The following is a 20,390-nucleotide window of genomic DNA, read 5'->3' as shown; positions in this document are numbered from 1 at the left end:
AACACTTTTTGTTTACCCTGCAGAAGTGAGAAAAACAGCTTCATATAACAGAAGAAAGTGGTAAACAATTGATATAAAAATATTTTACTTCTCAGTTGAATGATTTTGTTGGGTTACAGCCTTGACGCCGCACGAAATGCAATGTTAAAGAGGACGACCTTTGGTATAATTATTTACTGCGCATTTCTTTCCGCTGATTGAAAAAAAACACGTATTGCTAATATGTTTCTCATAAATTCTGTGATGAAACGGTTGAACGTGACAAGTAAACTGCTTTCCGCTCTGAGAAAGCAATCGACCGTGGCTGCTGCTGTCCCAGAGCATGTGAAATCATACGATAGCATTCCTGGCCCAAAACCGCTCCCAATCGTAGGGAATGCCTGGAGATTCATGCCATACATTAGTAAGCCTTCAAGACAATTTTTTACTTTTTCAGTTAAATTGTTTTCAGCAAGTTTAGTCAACAACTTTTAATTAACAACTTTTAAAATTTAAATGCTGAGATGCCCTCATTTTGAATCAGGTTCGTGGGATACAACGGATTTCTTGAAGTGGAGCAAAGCTATGCTAGATAAATACGGGAAAATCGTGAAAATCAGCAATTTACCTGGTCGAAAAGACATGATCATGGTATTCGATCCAGCCGTGATAGCTGAAGTTTTTAAAAACGAGGGCCCATATCCGATCAGATTCAAATTTGAAGCTGTGCACTACTTCAGGGTAAAGATCAGACCTGATTTCTATGATGGATTTGAAGGAATTTTCAACGAGTGCGTAAATTTCAGATTTGAAAATATTTGCCTCTTTAAAATTATTCAATTTTTTAGGGCCGGGGAGAGCTGGCTCAAAGCACGCTTGATCCTCAATCAACCAATGATGACCGTCGCAGTGGTTAATATTTATGTCCCGAAAGTAGACCAAGTGTCAAAGGATTTTGTCAAATTGTGAGTGGTTATTTTGCTTCTTGATTTATTTAAATGTAATTCATATAGGGTTAAGACATTAAGGAGCGAAAAAATGGAAATGCCAGACAATTTCAAGAATGAAATTTTCAAATGGACGCTTGAGTGTAAGACGATTTTATTTTATGAACTTAATATGGAATGTGTATTATCATCTTACAGCTATCTCTTTAATCGCCTATGACACGCGCCTCGGCTGTCTGCAGCAAAATTTGGACAAAGACTCTGACGCACAGATTATGATCGACTCAATTGATAATATATTTGAGCTCACATATGATCTGGACCTCAAAATACCGCTTTGGAAAGTGTTTCCCACTAAAACACTGAAAAGCTTGATCGATAGCTCGGAAAACATGCTCAGGTAACATCAAGCTTAAAAAAAAATTCAAATTGGTCTCTTATTATTTCAACGATACAGAATTTCCCAAAAATACGTGGAGCGAGCGAGCGCAAAATTTGACTTAGACGCACCCGGAACATCAGACATGAGTGTTCTGCAGAGGATTTTAAGGCTTGATCCTGACACAAAGCGCGCTGTTATTATGGGCATGGATATTCTATTTGGCGGAGTTGACACGGTATGCGCTTTACTAAACGCTATTAGATGCATTAATATGCAGCTTTTAATATTCTAGACATCTAACACAGCAGTAAGTGTTCTCTACTGTTTGGCGTGCAACCCTGACAAACAAGAAAAGCTATACCAAGAGTTGAAGTCAATAGTTCCAGCAGATCCGAGTGAGAATTTAACTTCAGAGCACTTGGCAAAATCAAAGTACCTGAGAGCCTGTATCAAGGAAGCGATGCGGTAGTAAAAATTGCTGAGTTAAAAAAAATATCTAACAAACAATTGTTATTAGAATGCTGCCCGCACCAAACGGAACTATCCGAACACTGCCACAAGACGCTGTACTAGGCAATTACTTTATCCCGAAAGATGTATGAAAATGATAACCCAATTATGAGCACAATTAATTTGCAAGTATTTCTAGAGAGCTGACGTATGGGTATTCAACAGCACCTTGTATATGCTCGATGAGCACTTCCCTGATGCCGACAAGTATATTCCTGAGCGGTGGCTGCGCGAGGGCGAGAGTTGCCCTGTGAGAAAAGCCTCTGAAGCGCACCCCTACACTTTCTTGCCGTTCGGTCGCGGATTGAGGCAGTGCCCAGGAATGCGATTTGCCTACATGGAAATTGAAACACTCGTTGTCAGGGTAAGAAGTTATCATAACAGCCTTTTGACCTACAACTTTTAATTATTTGGTACCTGCAGATGCTGCTTGAGTACAAATTGGAATGGAACCATCCCCCTGTCAAGTTTCTAAGTCGAATGTTGAGAACTGCAGTTTCCCCTCTTAATTTCACCGTTCTTGATCGCAACAAATGACTCTTTAATAGTATTGATTTTACAATGGCTTCTCCCATAGACAAACAACAACAAATAACAAGCTATAGGATATTAAAAAATCGTAAAAGTAAAAATTAATTCACCACGTTTTTTTTCATTTTTCTATAATTTTGTTTGCTAAAATTGAAATGGGTAGTTTTTTGTTCCATACATTTTACTGTCATAAAAATAGGAAGTTAAGCGAGAGTTTGGTTTTCGAGATTGCTTCTGCAATCTATATAACTTATCGCCCCCTTTGACCATCACTTGACTTTATTATTGATAATAGCTAAATAACTTCACGTCCACATCATTTCTCAAAAATTTATGCAATAAGTTGTTTGTAAATTAGTGTTATCAATATCTCAATATATGTTATTATAGCTTGTAAAAATGTATTTAAAAAATAAGACGGTGCGTAGATAAGATATTAATAAAAAATATTGCGTTACATTATTAACATTTTTTTAATTTGTACTTTCACGTTTTTTGAACTTTCATATGCTCACAAACATCCAACGTTGGATCTGAATCAAGATAACCACCAGCAAGTCACAGGCACAGAGTGCCTGATTAATTGAATAATTAGTCTGTTATCAACATTAACGAAATAGGGGTAATAGAAGATAATCTATAAATATTCAGCTCATCATATTTGATATATTGTACTCACTGAGGCCGATTATAAACCGAAAACCGTTTCATATTCCTAGTTTGCATTTAACTTTAGAAACAAATAAGTAGAACGTATAATTTATACTACACAGCAACGTCATCATAAAAAAAATTAAGAATATCATATTACCGAGTTCAACTGCCTGCTGCAGATTGGAATTTTTCAATTTTCATCCACTCTGATTTTAAATAAATTTCAGATTCCTGATGTTTCTGGTAAAATCTATAATGTGCCGGTCAGGCTCAACCCGAAGATCAATTGCAATGAGAAAGCAATCGACCGTCGTTGCAGCTACTTCTCCAAAACATGTGAAATCGTATGAAGAAATCCCTGGACCGAAACCACTTCCTATCTTAGGAAATGCATGGAGATTTTTGCCGTATATCAGTAAGTATATTTTGAAGGCAATATTTTTAAACACAGACGATGCACTAAAAATTATTAAACTAAATTAAGTTAATTCTATTTGAGCTTAACAAAATTCAACAGCGTCTCACCAAAATAATTATTTAATTTGCTACAGGTTCATGGGACATGACTGATTATATCAAGTGGAGCAGGACTATGCTGGAGCAATATGGGAAAATCGTTAAAATCGGCGGCTTGCCCGGTAGGAAGGATATGATCATGGTGTTCGATCCAGCAGTGATAGCCGAAGTGTTTAAAAAAGAAGGCCCATATCCCGAGAGCTTTAAATTTGAATCTATTCAGTACTACAGGGAAAAAGTCAGACCCGATTTCTTTGAGGGATTCCAAGGCATTTTCAATGAGTGTGTTCCCAAATCATTTACCAAAATGATAATTGATTATGTCTGTAATTGAAAGGAACGGAAAGATCTGGCAACAGGCGCGTTTCATACTCAACCAACCAATGATGAACACCTCAGTCGCGAATCTTTACGTCCCCAAAACAGACCAAGTTGCAAAAGATTTTGTCAAGTTGTAAGTTTAAAAGGGCTGATTTAAAATACTTGCTAATTTTTCTTTTTCTTTTAAACAAACAGAGTGAAGATATTGAGAAATGACAAAATGGAAATGCAGGATGATTTCCACAATGAATTGCACAAGTGGGCATTGGAATGTAAATAATGAAGCAATAATTTTGTTTTAATCTTGTGATTACTCAAAATTTCAATTTCTAGCAATTTCGCTGATAGCCTATGACACGCGCCTTGGTTGCCTGCAGCAAAATTTAGCGAAAGACTCTGATGCTCAGAAGTTGATTCATTCCATTGCTAAATTGTACAAGCTGATGTACGAACTAGACTTCCAAATACCCTTTTGGAAATTTTTGCCGTCAAAAGCACTGAATGAGCTGATTGAAAATGCGGATACTATGCTTCGGTAAGAAATATAATCTTCAAAAATCGGCAACATTCTTACTCATAATTTTCAATATGTTTTAAAGGATTTCTCAGAAATACGTAACACAAGCTAGCGCAAAATTTGGCGATTTGAGCTCTTCTCAAACTTCGGATATGAGCGTTTTGCAGCGGATTTTGAAGCGTGACCCAAACACAAAGCGTGCCGTGATAATGGGAATGGATATAATTTTCGGAGGCGTTGACTCGGTTTCAAGTTTTAAATGCCATAAAGGTTATTATTTCTAAATTTCTTTTTATAGACATCAAACACAGCAGGGAGTATACTCTACTTGTTGGCACGCAACCCTGAAAAACAGGAAAAACTGTATCAAGAGCTGAAAGCAATCGTCCCGGCCGACCCTGATGAGAATTTAACTCCAAACCAATTGAACAGTTTGAAGTACCTGAGAGCGTGTATCAAGGAAGCAATGCGGTATATTATGTGTTTCATATTCATCTTTCTATATTTTACAAATAATAATAATAATAATAATAATTAGGATTGCACCAGTGACCAATGGAAATGTGCGAGTTATGCCACAGGATGTGGTGCTTGGAGATTACTTAATTCCTAAAGATGTAAGAAAACAGCAAAAAATAAAATATAACAAGATGATTTCTAAATTTTTGCAGAGAGCCGAAATCTATATGTTCAACAGCACCTTGTATATGCTTGACGAGTACTTTCCTAATGCTGACAAGTTCATCCCTGAGCGGTGGCTGCGCGAGGGTGAGAGTTGCCCTGTGAGAAAAGCTTCAGAGGCGCACCCTTACACTTTTCTTCCCTTTGGTCACGGCCCGCGGCAGTGCCCAGGGACCCGATTCGTAAATAGGGAATTGGAAGCACTCGTTGCAAGAGTAAGTGTTTTTCTTATATTTTAAAAGCTGTTTTTTAGAATAAGTATTTTTTGCAACAGATGCTGATCGAATATAAATTGGAATGGCACCAGCCTCCCTTGGAGTATATAAGTAAAATCATTCGGACTCCTCTTTTTCCTCTTAAGTTTACTGTTGTTGATCGCGTAAAATAATGCTTTTGAGTCCAATCATTTTTTCTTTCCGAGATTTCGAATGAAATCTTATTCACACGTTTCGACCACCCTCACGAATCTCGACCAAACAGAACTCCTGGGAAATTCTCCAAAGGATTTATCCTATTCAAATATCAGATAAAAAAACGTGCGATTGAGCAAAAAGTGCGAGGCTTAAAAGTTTCTGATTTTTTATTCGTTTATTATTGTTCTATTATGTACCTACGCATAAGAGCCAACTCGTGCATGTATGTAATTCTAATTCATGTGTGTATTCTAATTATTGTAAGTTGAGTAATGCACGACGATAATTGGTTTTCACATACTATAATATGATTCATACAATTAATATATGTATTTTGTATCTTAGTATCTTGTTGTTTTACTTACACTAAAATAAAAGCGGAGTGATATGTATTCCATTTCCGAGTTTTCTCTCAACTTGCATGGTTTTCAAGCCGTATTATGTATGTTTTATGTACAAAACTGGAAGTGCAAACAAAGGCCGCAAAGGTGAAGCGCGTGAATATCCTATCCTTCTCTTATACCTGGTCTGCGTCTGCTAGGGTTGGCAATATCAATATCGATATATCAAAAAAATTTGATATGTCAAATATCATATCAGTTATCATGGCTGATATTTGATATATCATATCAGGCTGATATTGATATCTAAGTCGGATATCAAGGTTGATATTAGTTGACATTTTTGACCGACAGATGGCATTTTTCATGCCGGTTTTCGCATAAAAGTTTAGGATCAAACTGTACTTTCCGTCCCCAAACATGGGCGTAACCGATATTGAAGTTTTCGCAATGCACAAAGGCGCGAAAAATGTCTCAGCTGATCGATCACAGATGATCTCTCAGCTGTGGTCAGCTTATAGTAGCTTTTGTGTTGAATGAAAATTAAATTAAATTGTTTGTAAACAATGGTCAGCAACGTCAGGTAGGTCAGGTTAAACCCTGACAACAATAAAGGCCACCCACGCCAGCTGATCGGTCACAGATGACCTCTGTCAGCTGGCAGTTACCACATTTACTTGTTGAATTAAAATGATATGTAACAAATTGTTTGTAAACAATGATTTTAGATTTGAATGGTGAATAATTAAGAACTTATTGTAACTAATCCAATCAAAATGTGTACAAATAGCGCAAATAATATTGCGAAAATTGCTCTGATGATGGCATAGCCCCAAATTAAAAATTGAAATACTTAATACAAAACAGCTGCTACGGTTTAAAGTAATTTCATTCTGATTTCTCTTATGTGTATCTATTAAACTCAATTATTTATTACCAGATGAAGGTTGAAAAGCACATATGATGTGGAGAAAAACACCCCAATATATTAATTTGAAGAAAAATTGACGCTCTCACATTATCAGCTGATATTGTAAACATCAAACTCAAAAATTAATTTTAAAATGGCACAATTAAATTATAATATTTTATTTATTACCTAATAATAGCTATTAATTAATTAATTAGACACCCATGTGGCGGGTAGGGGGGAAGGGAAAGCAGCCAGATGCAAATTTTGGCGCCATATGGTGGGATCCGACACACCCCCTTCTCAAACATCTGTTTTAAAGGCGCGCAACATTTAAATTATTTGAATACTCATCCCATATGCCTGCGGAAAACCGCCATTTTTCAAATGTTTTCTTATTTAACCGATATTTATGATAAAACCGGTGAAAAATGCTTAAAAAATCGGTTTTTAAGCCTTAAAAATAGCCATAACCGGTTTCGGTTCATCCGGCAGCCATTTTTTGATCATCTGGAAATATCATCGTTGATATATCAAATTCTGATATTTTTTCGCTGATATATCAGTGATATTGATATTTCAAATATCATATCAAATATCGATAATTGATATTGTTTTTTTCACAAAGTCACAACCCTAGCGTCTGCGGTCTGCGGATTCGCCCCATCACCCTAATCCTAGCTGGTAGCTGCTTTCATCGTCAGCTGCTGCCAAGCGACAGGCGCACGTTCAGATTCCACAAACATACATTCATGTCATTCCACCCACACCAGACTGCACCAGACTCACACCCGCCCAGTTTTTAGTTCAGACGATCAGAGGTGAGGATGCAAAAAGAAAATGCAATGACAGTGAACGTGAACGTTCAAGACGTTATGCTGGATACAAAATAAAGAAATCAGTGATTTTTAGCGTAAACCAATTTGTATTTCAGTGCAAAAATTTACGAAAATGATTTACTTTTTCAAATTAAAGTTATTACTTCACACATTTTCTTATCTTAATTAATTCAAAAGCAAAATAATATCTATGATGTATTGTGGCAAAAGGTGGACTGTGAATAGACAATATTTATGTATTTATATGTATTTAGAATTTAAGACCTTTGATGCAATCTAACATTTACGTATTCCAATAACTAAAAAGCCAAAAGAGCAACAATAAAATGATCCAAAGTGTTAGTGTGTCACGTGGTATCACTGCCAATTTTTTGAAAATAATCAGCTTTAAAGTGGAATGATACTGGGCAACAATTGAAAATTCTTTAAATTGTTGGATACTATAAACAATTGATCCCTTAACAATTTGTTCAACAATTTGCAATAATAGAAAATGGACCTTCCACAATAAAAATTCAAATTTTGCCAATTTCTCCAAAATTTACAGTGCTTGAACATATTTTCTTCGAATATTCCGATTCCTCTCGTCGAGATCTATCCAACGGTGTATGCCACTTATTGGGGAAACTCTTGGTTTTGAAATTAAATCGGATTTCAAGTAAGGAGACAGCCATTGCCATTTGAAAAGCACGGTAACTTTCCAGCCAAATTTCTCAAAAAATTACAGCGCTTCTTAGATCAATTAAGGCTTTAGCTGAATCCTAATGGGCGAGGTTATGCATTGGCAACAAGCATTTTCCAGGCTTTTCCAGTATCATTCCTCTTTAATTCCAATTTGTGTACTTTGTGATTGATTTATATGATATAATGTAATTTTTTTTTAAAAAAAATTGGATATATATATATATATATATATATATATATATATATATATATATCGTCCTGGTCCCGGCAAAATTGCGTAACTTTCAACAACCAAACGCGAATTTCCTTGTTGCAAGAAAAGGTCAACAATCAATTCGACAATGAAAATTTGGTTGTTTGTTGAACGTTGCGCAATTTTACCGGGACCAGGACGATATATATATATATATATATATATATATATATATATGGATGATTGATTTACGTTTAATGTTGATATATACATATTTTTTTTATTTAAATATTTTGGTCTTAATGGTCTTGATTAAAGACTATATTGCCATCCATTAAATTGTGTACATATGGATCGCTAGATGTATTTATTTCCAAAACTAAAATTTTCTTTATAATTGATTCTATGTAAAAATGTAAAGACGGAATCATACAACTAAAACTAAAGTTCGTTTATTTAAAAAATCGCTGACATGAAGAAGGCAACGCTTTCAGTGTTTAAATTGATATGCTTATTGTGTGAAGCATTATTTCACTATATAATAGTTGTTGATATATTCACGTTAGCCAAATATTTGAGCTAAAATAAAATATTGCACAATATCAGTGCGGTAAGCTTATGGGCAGATCTATAGATGTACAGTTTATTTTACAATAAAATTTAATTCACATCAATTATTGAAGGTCCAATTAAGTACATATACAAAATGAGCAATTCATTAACAATCATTGACAAATAATAAATAAATGCATTATTATATGCAAAATTTGAACAAAATTGCACAAAGAGCTTGAAGACAACTGAAGAGGACTTCGCAAGCACACAGCCTAAAGCAGTGACCATATAATATGAACACTGTGCTTGGTCATCTTGTTGCTAAGCAGACTATACATATAATGATCAATATTGTATTAAAAATATTGATATTTCATGCATTAATTGGGCAATGATTAATGTAAAAATCTTATATTTTCAACATCTACCTCAATTATGATTCTTGTTAAACTCTAAAACTGCATTCAAGGCAATCAGGTTTCTGGGAAGGATGTACAAAAAGGCAAAGGTGAATGTGTAATTAGGTATCGCCATCAGTCTATTTTCCGGTGCTTTTCTTGCTGCTCTTGGATTCAATTCTGTCTTCCACTGTGAGCACTATCTCTTTGAGCTCCGCCTGGAAAACAATGCATGATAAATCTTTCCACAACCTCGTAAAATGATCAAGTACCAAATCATAAGTGTAAAGCAGCTTGCTGTTTTTGATTTGATGTTTCTTCTTGTTCAGATTGGCTATGGCATGAGGCAAACAATATACTGCCTCCTCTTGAGGATTTGTCATCTGTAAATTAGAATTAAATTTACCTACGCTATTCAGCAGATAAATTAAGGATTTTTACCATTGACAAGTATAAATTGGCCCTGCAGACTTCGCATTCGTACTCATTGTCCTCATCAGTGTTGCTTCTTGCCTTCTTAGAGGAATCAGGCAGTGGGAGGCGTTCAGAGCTCTTGAGCCCGATATTTTTCAAAGTATCCCTAAGAGACTCCTCTCTCTCAACTATGGCTTTGAGCAGTGGCAGGGCCAACTTCAGGACGTCTGCATGACATCGGTTATCCTCTGCCACACTGAACAACAGTCGCTCCAGGGAAAACATGGTTGGCTCATTGCTGTCCTTCAACTCCTGCAGCAATTTCAAGATTAATGGGTGCATAGTGTTGACTCACGGTTCATTTTTATCTTTTAGACTACGTTATTAATAAAAAGTGCTTAACATTAAGCTTGCAAGATGAATTTGGTTCTTTTTCCTCATTAAATTAGAATTATTCAATATTGCATACTGACCTTAAATATTTCTTGAGCGGTTTTGAGCCACTTGGGCTGAGCAAAGTACACGCTTTCACTGACCAAATAACCAGTGCTGACACTGGATGTGAAAGCCTTTGGGAAAATCAGAATGAACTGTCCTGGCTCTTGAACAGTTCGACAGAGAGAGACGCCATGTGAGATCAATTGCTCAGGAGGAACCTGCACACAAGATACTTTAACTCATGGTTTTTATTTGAATTACTATTATTACCATTGAGCTGTCTGAGGGCAGCCAAATAGTCTTGTCCCTGCAGTACCTAGGCACGATGGTCCGCATTGCATTTTTGAAAGATGTGCTGTGGCTGTTTGGTATTCCATACCTATGAACAAAATGATATTCAGCTATTTTCCCAGGGGTTTCCACAACACATACCAAATTTTGCTGGCTCCAGTGTGCAAATATTCGATCCATGGCAAGCCATGTGGGTCTCTGTACCAGCAGAAGGTGGAGAAAAGCATTCCAACATGAAGGGTGGGGACCGTGACCCCCATCACTGACCCCATACTGCGCAGAATGGTGCCACTGTTGTTACTGAGAACCTTCAAGTTCCACGGATGTTTGGCACAAGAGCTGTTCTTGTTTGTTGGAAAACCGTAGCCCCAAACACCCGAGTCGATGCTGCCAGAGTGGACGCACACGTGGTTTGTACGCTCCCTGGTGATTCTCCAGTATTCGGCCTCGACTTCAGCAGCAGACGGCTCTGGCGTCTTGAACCACATGCTCATAGTGTTTCGTGCGATACGGTAAAATGCACTTAGAGGCATGTTGCGACCCTAAATTGATCCATGGTTAATATTTAATTCGTTATTGAGCACTGAAATGCTTAAATATAAAGTACACACCTTGGTGATGCATTCTTCGTTGTCATCAAAGTTTTCGTCATCATCATCATTTGCATTCTCCTCTTTCTGCCTCTCATCCCACTCACTCTCTACTTCATCAAGCAACTCTTGCTTTTCCCCAGGAGACAAAGTGTCATAAGCGAGTAAAAATTGGCAGTAGATGTCATCCAGCTTGGAAACTCTGTCCTGTGCCGATTTCGGGATTTTCATAGCATCAGCAACCTTCTGCCACCGCTTTTTCTCAATGACTCCCTTAAGACCGCCAAGACTGCGCACAGTTTGTGAGAACTTAGGAAGATCAATCTCCATGCCACCAATCTAAAAGCAGTTAAAGTTGAAGTTTTCATTGTAATTCTAATTAAATGAAAGCCTACCCATGGAGGATGGGTGTAAGCAACATTTTGCTTCTTGAGCAGTTTCTTGATGGCTGCGGTTTCTTTAGCATTTGGTCCCCAACGACTTACCATCTTATGCACATACTGATTATATGCCATAAATCTCATGTCATCACTGACTTTGCACTCAGGCTGTTGAAAAAATGGTTTGTATTGTTTTAGATAAATGAATGGGAAAATATACTTTGAATGATGAAGGAGGCACAATTCGGCAAATTCCAAACTGTTCAGCTTGAGAAGAGATTTTCTCAATGTATTCAAAGGGATCTTGGAACTCCTTTTCTGTTGGATAGAATACTGGAGCCTCAAAAACTGTACCCTTCGAACCTCCAGGAGCAGGGAACTTGTTGGGTGTTGATTGGGGTTCAAAGAGCCTTGTGGCTTTGGCTTCCTTTGAACTGCTCCCTATACTTCCTTGTCTCTGCAGTGGTGCTCTAAAAAAAAGAGATCATAAGCACCAAAATTTATTTCACTTGATTCTTTCAATACTTTTTGGCACTACCACTCTTCGGAGTTACGCTTCTAGGTATTGAGGCAGAACTCTTGCTGGTTGAAGCACTCGGTTCAGGTTGCTGAGGCTTCTTGACTGCTTGCATAGGGTTGCCGCTTTGGGGCGTCTTTGAACTAGCGGTTGCACTAGAATCGCTTTTTTGAGCTGGGGCAGGCGCAGGGGGTGCCTTGGCGTCTGATTTACCAGCGTGCAAAGCACTCTTGCTTTGTACTGGCTTCCCTGCAGCTTTACCAACCGTAGCTGCAGGATGTTGTGAAGATCTGTGAAGGCAAAATGATAGAAAAATTTATTAAAACCAGCCCCTCAATTGTTGAAAACTCGAGAAATTTCATACCTGACAAGGCCCGTAGCATTAAGCGGCGCAGAAAATTTTCCTGGAACGCTTGTGACTAGTTTTGGTTGCATTGGTTCTTTCAAGATTGGGCCTTCAGTGCCACTTTTTTCCTCAACTCTCTGGGTTGACTTACTCGGTGGCGTGCCTGGTTGGACTGTTATTGAGTGAATAATGTGACTTCTTAGTTTTTTAAGTACCTGTCGAGGATTTAAGTGTATTGAAGCTCGGTTCAACAACTGTCTCGTCCAAGTTCACTTGCACTGCTATTGAAGTTTGCTTTTGACTTGAGCTCGGGGATGATTCCTCTTTCTTGCGCCTAAATGGAGGACTTGCTGGAGTTTCCTCCTCTGGATCTGTGTCAAATGCGTAAACACTGCTCTCATTTTCTGGACTAAAGGGGTTTGAACTCTTGGCCGTGCTTTTCATCACTTTCTCGCGGGCTCTTTGGAATATTCCCTTTTTCTCACCTTTGTCAGGTACAGATTTTTTCCCGCTTGGCACACCACTCGTGGATGATGCTGAAACAAAAGTAACGGTCACTAATGTAAGACAATTTAGGTGAGTGGCAAAAACTTGTTACCCAACTTACCAGTTGTGTCAAAAGAAGGGAAAAAAGATTTGTAGACCACACCAATGATTGAAAGGTAATTTACATGCTATTTTTACATTTTCCACTACCATATTAAAGGATACCGGTACAAAATTAATAACAAACAAAATTAGGTTTGTAACATCAATTTAACATCACACATTTCAGAATAAAATATAGTATAGAATTTATTGCTAAAAGTATGTTACAAGTATGTGTAAAACATAATTTATTGCTGTTAACTGTTGACTAGAGAAATTAACAGAAATTCTGAACTATGTCAAAAACTGACTATACTGTTGTACAAATTATGAAAGTCTAACCAACCAGGCACTCTTGCAAACCATAAGAACATTCAAATAAAATTACAAATCATAGTAACAGATTAAATAAAATACAGTAAGGGACATGCCAGCACCACTCCCATAATAATTGTTGTAAAAAAAGAATACGGGTTATTAGTTTTTAGTCTACAATAATTATTTAATAGTTCAAATATCAGCTATCACGGATACTTACTGCTTTGGGGAGTGCTAGCCGTTTTAGTTTTCTTGGGTTCATCTATCTTTGGAGTTTGCTCTTGTTTTTTCACCACAGGTTTCTTGACTTCCGCCTGCTGCAGAGGTGCAGTCACAGGCAGTACGACCTTTCCAGTAGGCACCATCATGTATTGCACACCAACTGCAGCATTGTCTTTCCTGCAAACAAAGTACTTGCTCGGAGATGATACGGCCGGCACTGATGGGATGAGCAACACGTCCTGTGTTGTCGAATTTATCATCACAAAGTTGGGGGCGGAGATCTGTCTACTTTGAGAAGACTGCACTGTCTTTGAAGGAGCAGGACTGGCGACTACTTTCACTTCTTCCGGCTTCATCTTGTGGGTGTCAGGAGCTGGTTTTGGCGCTATTTTGACTTCCGTTGATTTGCGTATTTCTTTATCTGCTTTTTCTTTGGCAGCAGTCTTTTCCATGACCGATTTAGTCAGTCTTTTTAATTTGGCTGGCGATGGAGGGTAAATTGATGCAGTCTTTTTAGCATAGAACTTATCTCCAGCTTTTGGAATGAGTTTAGCTGGCGGTGGGACCACAGATGCAGACTTCTTGGCCACTAGCTCTTTCCCTAGGTTGAGCTCATTTTTCTCTATTTCCAAGTCCTTTCTGTTAGCATGAGATTTTTGTTTCTCCTGCTCCTTATTTTTGGAGTATGAAAGATCAAAATTCTGAATAACAGGTTCCTCGATCACATCCGAATCAATTTTATCAGGTTCCTCCTCTTCTTGCTTGTTGAGTCTTTCAAGAGTGTTCGCCATCAATTTCTGAATACATTCCTCGGTTGTTTTTCTAACGGTCAAGAACTTCTTCTTCGTAAAGCGAACCAACTGGCTCATGCTCTGAGCTTTAATTTTGTCTGCATTGGCTTTTGTGGCCCTCCTGGTGGTTGCTGGTGCAGGACTCTTTTCCCTCACTAGTTCCTTATCTTCCTTTTCAGCTTTCCTTTTTCGACCCTCCACCTTTTTCATTATTTTCTTGTCCAGCATCTCATCTTCTGAGTCAGAAAACCTCAACGTCTCCGGTAAAACACTACCGCGAGTTTTCCTCACTGCTACAGGAGATGGGTTCTGCACATCTTGCTTTTTCTTCTCAATGACCTTCTTTGGTTGAGCAATTTTTTCTGGTTCACTTTTTTTCATCTCTTTGGCTGGTTTTGGTGTCATAGTTGTTTTGCAAGGAATTTTGTTGACAAACTTTTGCTTCTGTGTTTCATTCTTTGCTGATTCTTTGGACAATTTTTCTGCTTCAACTTTCCTCTTCTTACTTGGAGGAGAATGTGACCTTTTTTCCACTGGAATGAAAAATAACATGAGCCATTAGAGCACATACCATTGAATGCCATGGTGAGTTTAAGGTATTCCGCTGAAATAGTTCAACATTAAAGCTGCTGCTTCAATTTAAGGAGTTCAGAAGATGCAAACCTGATTGTCTACGGATGTCTGGAAAACTGTAAAGAGAGCTGACATCATCGTCATCATCGTCATCATCGTCATCATCAGGGTTCATATCCCAGAGTTCCATGTAAATTTTAGCTCGTTCCTTGCTTTTACGACACCTGACCAAACAAAAATAAATAATTGAGTTACTGGCACACATTAAACACGTATTTTTTAACATCTCTCCAAAGAAACACTATTATTGAGCAGGGTTCGCCAAATAAACCTGAAAATAGTAAATTTTCGGTCCAAAAGAGTCTTCAATTTTTGGAAAATTACGTTGAGTTAAAATTTTCAGTCTCGTGGTGGAACCATTGGCTCTAATACCGATTTTGGTGATTTTGAAAAATCCACCTATTTTTGGTCATCCATCATGAGAATGTTTTATTTTCCATAAGAATTCATGTGTTTTGCGTGGTGTTTTGGAAAACTGCGCAAAATTGCAGAAAAAACGCAAAAAAAAAACAATTTTTGAAATGCAGTGGGTTATCCGGAAAAATGCGGGGGTTTGCGAACCCTGTTAGTGAGTGATGTGATAATATTTATCGTAAACTCTGACAATACAGACTAACCCAATTTCATCCCGATTAATAGTGCACACAGCAATAAATATGTATAATTCAAATAAACTCCAAATAGTGTCGGAAAGTTCCACCACCAGATTTCAAGGCCCCTTGTTCATTTTATGAAATAAAGTTATGTGTCCTGTGTTAATCATTCAACACCTTCTATATAGGTGCATGTTTAATTACAGTAAATAATAGTTACCTTCTGTTCCTTTGTGGTGGTGAAGGCGAATTACTGGCCATCCTTTTCTCTGGCGGGTTTGATACACTGCTGCGAGTTTGCAGTCTAGCCTTTTTCTGCTGCACAGTTTTTGTCATAATCAAGCGCTTTTTGGCAACCTGGAAACGGCAAATGAAATAGGTTTTCTTCAAAATTTACAGTTCCAAACCTGATCAATGACCTTTTTGACAGGCACCTCCTTTCCTGTCTTGGGCTTCTCGACAATTTTAGGTTTCTTCACTTCTACTTCTTTTTCATCTTCTGAACTTGATTCCTCCATCTCTTCAGTCTCTTTTGGCTTGGGCTTCATAGGGGCTTTTCCTTTAGTTCTCTTCGTAACAGGCAGAGGTTTTGCAGTTACCCTGCCACCACTGCGCAAGCCAACTCTGCCAGTTACTTTGCTCTTCTTTACAACAGGATCTGCTGGCCGCACTAGTTCCACGCCTATTCCTGAACTGCGGGTTGAACGCCTGCAACATTTTTTTCAGTTAAAATCTTACTCTTTGCAACAGTTTCATTGTCAACCATACCATGGGGATCAGGTTAGTTGAAAGAATTGCAAATTTTAGGCGTTAATATTGTTAAAAGTCTAAACAAAATACTTAATTACCTTTGAGATGTCAGTGCTTTTTCAGGTGAAGCCTTAGCCAAGAGTTTGGCTTTGACTATTTTTGCCGGCTTGGGCGGCAACACAGTTTCCTTGGGTGGAGGTTTTTTCTCCACAACAGCTCCAGATCTAGTTCTTGACAAGCTTTTGTCTTTGGCTGAGAGTTCAAATCGATGTAATTTTTTATTGAGTACTCCTCTACTCAAAGTACCTTTCTGTGCGAGTTTGTTAAGTACACCAGATCTTGTTTTAGAGGTCAACCTCTGCTCCTGATATTTTTTCTTTAAAGCTTGTACAGTACTAGTAGTTGAAGCTTTTTTGGTCCCTTTCACAACTTCCTTTGCCTTCCTGTTCATTGGCTGCAGATTCATAACTATTAATATCTTTCATGACTCTAAAGCATAAAAATACAACATACCAATTCAGGTACAGCTTTTTCTGCCTTGGCAGGTGGTGATTTGTGCATGGCGTGACCATTGATGACAGGCTCTGGGTCATTGTTGGCAACTGGTGGAGGTGTGTTGAAAAAATTCAACCTTGATGGTAAGAAGGAGGATCCTGAGTAAACGCAAAATAAAAATTCAACTTCAAAACTCTATTTTCATATTTAACCTCTCAAGCACAAAAAGGTGAGAAAATCAGTGGTCTTTGGCCTCTTGGCTGGAATCATTTCAGCCAGTGGCTCAGGTGCCGAACCGTTTCCCTTTGATTTGTCTTTGACAGGCGTCAAAGCTGGACTGCTCAAGGAGGACCCTTGAGCAAACTTGCGCTGAGCATGCACCTTGGTCCTGAAAAAAGCACCGACTTTATTCACACCCTCTAAAATAATAGGGTGGAAAAACCTTTTCTCGATGTCTTCGTTTGGAGTTGATGCAGCGACAGTCGCGTCACTTCCTTCTCTTTTCCGCCTTCTATTGAGATCACTCCTCACGACCATCATGAGGATGGATTGTTGCAGCGTAAAGCTGAACAAAAGCCCAAATTTGAAGCACCTGTGAAAATGATTTTGTAAATTTTAAACCTCCAACATCTCTAGTATGTTTTCTCAAGCTAGAGAAATACTTTGATCTTACACTAGCCCTTCTAATTCCCTCAGAGTAAGTAATTCTATACAGTGAACAAATGATGACTGCACGTGTTACGGCCGTTAAGGCAGACGTTTGACTATCGCCATTACAGCATGGTAGAGATATCTTGCAATACAATTTTTTTAGTTTTAAATTGAAAGGAACTATTACTTTTGATCTCCTCTAAATAACACATGCGTACACAAAATTTATTGTAAACTACGACCTCACCTAATTAGCAGAAAAATAAATCCCACGATGAAGAGAAAGCGACTCGATGATTGTTTTTGTTGTAGAGTGCCTACTAAATGAATGCTAAAATGCTAACCGGGAAGCTGCCGTGAGGTGGCAGCAGCACACATGGTGGCCACTCCCCCGCTGCTAAACACAATCAGCTGCGCTGAAATGCAAATTTTTCAAATTTTATCCCGATCTCAAGTTTGTCGAGACATTTATTAACTCCAATTTGGCTTGTGAGTAGGACTGCAATGGCTCTTTCATTTGCATCTTCTACTGTCCTTCGCCTTTGAGGCTTTTAACCCTGAGAACCGTGCGCCAAATGCAGTGAACTACGCGTCAACAGCAACAAGACCGTGCCCAGATGAATGAAATCTTAATAATTGATCTTCACTCCTGCTTTCCGAAAATTGTGTGAATATGATCGAGTACGAACGCCTCTCTTACAAAAGAGAGCCGGACCTCCACAACCGATGCTGCAATGGCATGGTTTGGTGCATCAAGGTGAGAACTTACGTCGCCATAGATCTTGGTTTTCAATACACGGTGTTGCTTCCTTTCAGGACATATGCGGCATCATTTGTGCTATCATGACTTGGATGCTAATTTTGTATGCAGAATTCGTGGTGGTCTATGTGATGTTGCTGCCGAGCCCATATCCCATCTACTCGACCATCAACCTGGTTATTTTTCAGTTGTTTGCATTCCTGGCCTTTGCTTCTCATCTGCGCACCATGTTCACTGATCCGGTAAGTGTATGTATGTACATAATTTTGCTGAGCGCACTCTATGAATAGAACACGTGCATGAAAGGACCGCTACGAAGGCATATTAATGAACAGACATCTACTCTACTTGAAATCAGATATTGCATTGCACTAAATGTCGGAAAATCAAGCGCAGTTCTTTGTCTCTTCAATGCAGGGAGCTGTGCCTAAAGGAAATGCCACCAAGGAGATGATATCCATGATGGGATTCCGAGAAGGGCAGGTAATTTTTAAATGCCCAAAGTGTTGCAGCATTAAGCCTGAACGAGCTCACCATTGTTCAGTTTGTCAGAGGTAATAATTTTAATTCACTTTTATCAGCCCGTTATAATATGTCTATGATTGACAGGTGCATCAGGAAAATGGATCATCACTGTCCATGGGTGAACAACTGTGTTGGAGAGAACAACCAGAAATACTTTGTCTTGTTCACAGTGAGTTGATCTCGCACACTGGACTCACGTTTGCTACATTCTGATCTTTGCAGTTCTACATAGCTTTAATTTCCATACACGCTCTCTTCTTGTCGGTGAACCACTTCATCTTCTGCATTCGCCACGAGTGGAAGGAGTGTTCGGTGTATTCGCCACCAGCTACGGTTGTATTTCTTTTGTTCCTCGTGTTTGAAGCTCTTCTGTTCGCTATCTTCACCGCAGTCATGCTAGGAACCCAAATGCAGGCCATCTGGCACGATGAAACGGTAAAATTTCAAAATCAGTTGTGACTGGTATGGGAATAACCGGGTTTTAAAATTAAGCCAAACATCCTTATAGTACAAAAATACGTTTTCAATTCTTTTGAAGAATTACTACGGAAGTATGCGTTGAAAAGTAATAATTTCAGCTTTAAAATCTATGTGGGTTCTGATGAATGCGTCGTAATTTTTATATAAATTTACAGGGCATAGAACAATTGAAGAAGGAGGAAGCACGGTGGGTAAAGAAAAGTCGGTGGAAGAGCATCCAGTCGGTGTTTGGTCGCTTCTCGTTGGCTTGGTTTTCGCCTTTCTCCAGCCCACAGCTGCGCAGCAAAGTGGAGTCGTATTTGCATTCGGTCTGATTTTGTAAATTCCAGATGGCCATTTCAGTGGCAAGAGTTCAAATTTTGTACTTGATTCCAGCATTCATGTGTATCATTACCACCAAAAATTATCAAATATATCTAGATGTGTGTGTATTTCACCTGAAAGTATTGGGGAGAAAAATTGTATTTCCCTATTTGTAGCTTGCGCATTTGAAAATTGATGTCCCCTCAACTGCAGACACGATTACGTTGTTTCTAAGACACAGTTATGAGGATGCAGATTGTGTTAATACCAAGGCAACTCGAATTCAACCTCGCAATGACAATAATGCAGTTTTGAAATGCGATGATTGGAACCTGAAATTTTGTTGGTTTGCTAAATTTAATATCAGGCACACATTGATATACTTATAACTGCTTCCTACAAGTCACAATAATCACAATCATAAAATATCTGCGAGCTTTTCACGATAAACCAAGTGTCCGCGATGTTATTCTCCTGTTCAACATAGAAGGTGGAGGATCATGTCAAAGGTCCCATTTACGCTTGTAGGAATTATGTATCATCAAAAATAATATCGACTCTGCAAGAATTTCACTGACAACGCTGCTGAACATTATCGTTTCCATGCAAGTGATTTTGGTTGCTGTATTATATCTGAGACTTACTTAAAATGAGTTAGTGTACATATATTTTGGTCCTCTGTTGTTGTTAAATTTTTGTTGTCTTCTTAATTATTCATTGTGTACTGATTGTGTATTACTAATGAGAATAATGAATGTATTTGCTTCAGTATTTCATTCTTCGCGACTTGTTGGTGATATTATATTTTACTTACAGCAAATTTAGTGATTGTAAATCATGCTTTTCTTTTCATTTTTATTTTAGTCCTAAATAAATGTGCTGAGAAGAATTTCCTTGCAGTTTCATTTTTAGTAGCCATCAATTTTTTTTCTCA

The 20,390-nt window shown here is 38.1% G+C and overlaps 3 protein-coding genes across 6 annotated transcripts; 2 read left to right on the top strand and 1 right to left on the bottom strand.

Moving 5' to 3' along the window:
* The first annotated feature begins 253 nt into the window (after positions 1–253).
* Positions 254–5,583, top strand: LOC135938348 (uncharacterized). Its single transcript, XM_065481964.1, has 18 exons — positions 254–403; positions 524–944; positions 993–1,069; positions 1,125–1,326; positions 1,384–1,543; positions 1,601–1,773; positions 1,826–1,904; positions 1,958–2,182; positions 2,242–2,353; positions 3,272–3,418; positions 3,555–3,801; positions 3,857–3,973; positions 4,036–4,112; positions 4,174–4,375; positions 4,440–4,602; positions 4,656–4,828; positions 4,896–5,253; positions 5,313–5,583. Exons 1-18 carry the CDS (start codon positions 391–393, stop codon positions 5,424–5,426), a joined length of 3,060 nt encoding a protein of 1,019 aa, XP_065338036.1. The 5' UTR covers positions 254–390; the 3' UTR covers positions 5,427–5,583.
* Positions 5,584–8,848: 3,265 nt separating this feature from the next.
* On the bottom strand, positions 8,849–17,734 carry Jarid2 (Jumonji, AT rich interactive domain 2). 4 transcript variants are annotated; one of them, XM_065486979.1, is made up of 22 exons: positions 17,636–17,734; positions 17,180–17,329; positions 16,950–17,125; positions 16,756–16,895; positions 16,549–16,696; positions 16,341–16,494; positions 15,900–16,200; positions 15,713–15,849; positions 14,930–15,063; positions 13,474–14,799; positions 12,563–12,883; positions 12,366–12,519; positions 12,010–12,291; positions 11,705–11,954; positions 11,500–11,652; positions 11,126–11,443; positions 10,656–11,056; positions 10,494–10,602; positions 10,259–10,441; positions 9,813–10,097; positions 9,644–9,754; positions 8,849–9,589 (listed from the first exon to the last, which is right to left on the bottom strand). In XM_065486979.1, exons 2-22 carry the CDS (start codon positions 17,275–17,277, stop codon positions 9,512–9,514), a joined length of 5,259 nt encoding a protein of 1,752 aa, XP_065343051.1. In that variant the 5' UTR covers positions 17,278–17,329; positions 17,636–17,734; the 3' UTR covers positions 8,849–9,511. The 4 variants fall into 4 exon arrangements, with proteins under 4 accessions (XP_065343051.1, XP_065343048.1, XP_065343049.1 ...); XM_065486976.1 differs by having other exon boundaries at positions 16,341–16,696; XM_065486977.1 differs by having other exon boundaries at positions 12,366–12,510; positions 16,341–16,696.
* A 63-nt stretch (positions 17,735–17,797) lies between these two features.
* On the top strand, positions 17,798–20,345 carry LOC135941452 (palmitoyltransferase ZDHHC3). The gene is made up of 6 exons (XM_065486980.1): positions 17,798–18,145; positions 18,205–18,390; positions 18,566–18,702; positions 18,758–18,842; positions 18,896–19,108; positions 19,309–20,345. The coding sequence occupies exons 1-6, from the start codon at positions 18,062–18,064 to the stop codon at positions 19,465–19,467; spliced, it is 864 nt and encodes a 287-aa protein (XP_065343052.1). The 5' UTR covers positions 17,798–18,061; the 3' UTR covers positions 19,468–20,345.
* Positions 20,346–20,390: the final 45 nt, after the last annotated feature.

This window comes from Cloeon dipterum, chromosome 3 (assembly GCF_949628265.1).
Source record: "Cloeon dipterum chromosome 3, ieCloDipt1.1, whole genome shotgun sequence".
Taxonomy (NCBI): Eukaryota; Metazoa; Arthropoda; class Insecta; order Ephemeroptera; family Baetidae; genus Cloeon; species Cloeon dipterum.
Note: the sequence above shows the minus strand (reverse complement) of the source record. Positions and strands in the feature narration are given on the sequence as shown.